Source organism: Bos grunniens, chromosome 29 (assembly GCF_055505025.1).
Source record: "Bos grunniens cultivar Pamir isolate PY7600 chromosome 29, Bosgru_T2T1.0, whole genome shotgun sequence".
NCBI lineage: Eukaryota > Metazoa > Chordata > Mammalia > Artiodactyla > Bovidae > Bos > Bos grunniens.
Genome location: NC_141193.1, coordinates 24,675,008 through 24,679,028, shown reverse-complemented (window position 1 = coordinate 24,679,028; position 4,021 = coordinate 24,675,008). Strand labels below are relative to the sequence as shown.

The following is a 4,021-nucleotide window of genomic DNA, read 5'->3' as shown; positions in this document are numbered from 1 at the left end:
TCAAGCTTTCCTGGGCAATAAGGATATAATTTTGTTGATTGCATCTCTCAAAACTTCCTTTACTTTTTCATTCCTTAGACTATAAATAAAGGGATTCAGAAGAGGGATCATCATTGTGGTGAGGACAGCAGTCACTTTGTCAAATTCCAGGGAATGACTCTGGCTGGGTCTCACATACATGAAGATGTTGCTCCCATAGGCAATAGAAACAACAGTGATGTGAGAAGTGCAGGTGGAAAAGGCTTTCTGACGCCCTTGGGCCGAGGGGATGCGCAGGATGGTAGAGATGATGTAGGTGTAGGACATGGTGGTGAGCACCAGCGAGGTCAGGAGGATGAGAGAAGACAAGAGGAAGTTTATCATCTCAATAAAATGAGTGTCTATGCAGGCCACCTGCAGCAAAGGGGCGATGTCACAGAAGAAGTGATTAATCTCCTTATGGCAGAAGGGCAGTCTGGACACCACAATAGTTGGGCAGAGCACGGACAGGAAGGCCCCCACCCAGCAGCCCAGAACCAGCAGGAGACACACCCTGCTGTTCATGATGATGGTGTAGCACAGGGGGTTACAGATGGCCACATAGCGGTCAAAGGACATCACCACCAGCAGGATGAACTCCACGGTCCCCAGGAAGAAGAAGAAGTATGTTTGGCTGATGCAGCCTGCAAAAGAAATGATTTTCCTGTTTTCTAGGAGACAGGCTAACAGTTTTGGGGTAACTGATGTAGTATATAAAATGTCCAAAAAGGCTAAGTTACTGAGGAAGAAGTACATTGGGGTTTGGAGGCGATTATCAGCCCATATTAGGGAAATGATGACACCATTTCCAGTTAGAGTGAGCAAGTAAGTAAACAAGAGGATCATGAAGAGGAAAATCTGAAGTTTCTGGAGAGCAGGGAAGGCAGTCAGGATAAATTCAGTCACTGTGGTCTGATTCTGCACATCCATTCAGTGTGGTGCAAGGTGGGCAGCATGTCTCTGAGAAAATAATAAAGTAAAAAGATCAAATTCAACTTAAACTTTCAACTGTCAATATCATTGATAAGACTTCCCTGGTGGCCCAGTGGTGTAGGAGCCACAGAAGACGCGGTCTGATCCCTGGGTTGGGAAGATCCCCTGGAGAAGGGCGTGGCAACACACTCCAGTATTCTTGCCTGGAGAATCCCATGAACAGAGGAGCCTGGCGGGCTACAGTCCATGGGGTCGCAAAGAGTCAGACACAACTGAAGTGACTTAGCATGCACAAAATACCATTCATAAAATGCAGTAGAAAAACATCTGAGTAGAATTGAGTGATTTATTTTCATTCTGCCTCTTACCCTTATAAGTGTAGCGTCTTAGATAAATTACATGACTTCTAAGCTCAGTATTCTCACATTTAAAATTTTTCTTTGTATTAAGTTGTTTTCATGGTTCCATAAAAACTCTAGTCTTAATGATTTTGTTGTTTTTTATACAACAGTCCTTCCCTTTTCTATTTCACTCCTCCTAAACTTCTATTTTCTTAGCTAAGTTCTGTGCCTTTAAAGAAAAATCTACTTCACTGAGATTTCAGTCAGTTTGGAAAATGGAGAGAATGTTAATAAAAGTTGAGTTATTTTTCTCAAAGTTATTTCAAATTTTCAGGTGTTATCTAAATCAAAGAGCAGAAAAATCGAAACTAACCAGGACAGTCAAATGAAAGGAAATCTGCAACGTCTGTCCTCACTTTTGTTATTGATATTGAGTATCTGATGGTACACAAGTTTTTCTGATAGAATAGTACCTGAGTTCTCCATCAAGGTGTATAATTTTTCTTTGTTTTTTTCTATAGTGATAGAAAGTTTTATGTCTACACTCTTATAGAACAAGGAGGTCAGTTATACATATTCCATTATTTGCAAACCATTTATATATTTTGAAACGTGTTTTCTTGAAAATGATCAATATGTGTCTTTTTATTCTTTGCAATGCTATATCTATGGCAGCATCCAGTAGAGTAGCCTTCACCTCCCATTTCCCAACTAATTCTTGTGGGTTCTCTCAGAGAGGACTCTGATACCTTATATTCTTCTCAGCCATTTGTAGATCAGGTTATTAATAGTAGTGGGAAAAGTGGATGCAGATGGATGGTGTTTGAAGCCCTCAACTTAATCTTTGGATACTGTTCAGCTTTGCTGAGCATATATAGCATGTCTAAAATACATTTTGACCCACTCCTTTGGTGTATAATTTAATGGCTAATCCTTTAGTTTTAAGTTAAAGCAAAGCAAATATAAACCAGTGCTGGGTACTTTATAGTGGCTCAGTAAGAGAATCAGTAAAAGAATCTGCCTGCCAATGAAGGAGACGCCAGAGACATGGATTCGATCTCTGGGTCGGGAAGATCCCCTGGAGGAGGAAATGGCAACCCACTCCAGTATTCTTGCCTGGGAAATCTATGGACAGATGAGCCTGATGGGCTACAGTCCAGGAGGTTGCAATGAGTCCAACACTACTGAAGTTACGGGGCATGCATTCATGCATAGATGACTGTGCAATAGATATACTTACATCATATTGATTGTAGAGCAGGTGGGATTTTCTTCACTCAAATATGTTAAGAACCATGAACTTTGGCTATTCCTACTGCTTTCTGTCCATTTTCTTTAAATTCTCTTACTGCTTCTATTTGAATTCCATGTAACTCTTAGTTTTACTCTGAAACTCTTTCCCATATAACACATCCTCTTTTACGAAACCACATCAAATGGTTTTTCAGTTTTTGCTGAAGTATTTCATCTTCTTCACTTGAATGAAAAACAGAAACAAACCAATAAAACATAACCTGTCTTTTGATAAACTCTGATTACTTTTCCCAATTCTTTTTCTTATTCCTGCAGAAAAAAATCTGTCTCGACTTACACTAAGATTAATTCCAAGTGGTATATTATCATTTAATTTTATATTTTATACATTCAGCGAACCTTAATTTTAGACTGTTTCTCTAGGTTTTAAGTAGTATGTATTTTGGATCACATTTTTCCACAAAAAAAAAAAAAAAAAAAAGAAAGAAAAAGCCAGAATGGTGAGTTTGGTGATGACTCAAGAAATCAAACCCAAAGAATTAAGAGCAGGTCCTCCAACTTCTAGTTTAGATCTCTGGCAAGAACCCTGAAAGCCTTTCTGACTGAAATCTTTCCAAGTTTCAGATCCTTTTTTTTTCACTTATAGATATGTAAGTTTATGTTTGTTCTGATAATTTCTGTCTTTTGTGCATCCATTCAGAAACTTGGAGCTATTCAGAATGATAAACTATCAGATTAGATGAGAACTAAAGGGCATATGAGATAGTCTGGTGCTAAAATAATCTGTAATGTCTCTGTTGTCTAATCACGTGAAACTCACTGTTTCTTAAAGGATCTCATTCTACTTTACTGGTCCTGATTGTTAGAAAATTTCATATTTGTATTGACTGAACTATCTCTCTGAAGTTTCATCTTTTATTTTTGTCACTCCTGTTCATTCTTCACCTGTATTGTAACTTGACTTCAGATATATCTACTTAATTTAATTTCTCCTGGAAGTAATAACTACCTTGTGCATATTAATGTGGTTACGACTGGATGAATGTGATATTTAATGATTCTTTAATTCACTTTTGAAAGTTTGCTTTAGAATGGCTCTTGGGATTCTAGCATAAAAAAGTTTAATTATAAGTAGTGCAGTCCCAGGATGTTAGAAGTGAAGTAACTAGTCACAGAAAGTTAAGGTCCCCTGGGAGACTCTCCTGGGTGTTTATTTTATTTATTTAAAGAAAAACTTATAGCTCTGCTTAAAGCCTCTGGAAACTAAAAATTTGGATAAATTAAATTAAAAAAAGTTCATCATATATTAAAATAAATTGTTTTTCAAACTGAAACTATTTACATAGATATATGTCTATGTACATATTCAAAAAAACCTGTAGATCGACTATACTTCAATAAAAAACAGTATCCATTGGGGAAAATATTTTATTGAGCTATTATTTATAGACAATAGATAAACATATAACTTTCTG

The 4,021-nt window shown here is 37.3% G+C and overlaps 1 protein-coding gene across 1 annotated transcript; it reads right to left on the bottom strand.

The window, feature by feature from the left end:
* LOC147342395 (olfactory receptor 6M1-like) lies at nt 1–948 on the bottom strand. The gene has a single exon (XM_086384133.1). It carries the CDS (start codon nt 946–948, stop codon nt 1–3), a length of 948 nt encoding a protein of 315 aa, XP_086240259.1.
* Nucleotides 949–4,021: the final 3,073 nt, after the last annotated feature.

Excerpts from the sequence above, each read along its gene's own strand:
- LOC147342395 (XM_086384133.1), bottom strand. The coding sequence starts at position 948 with ATGGATGTGCAGAATCAGACCACAGTGACTGAATTTATCCTGACTGCC.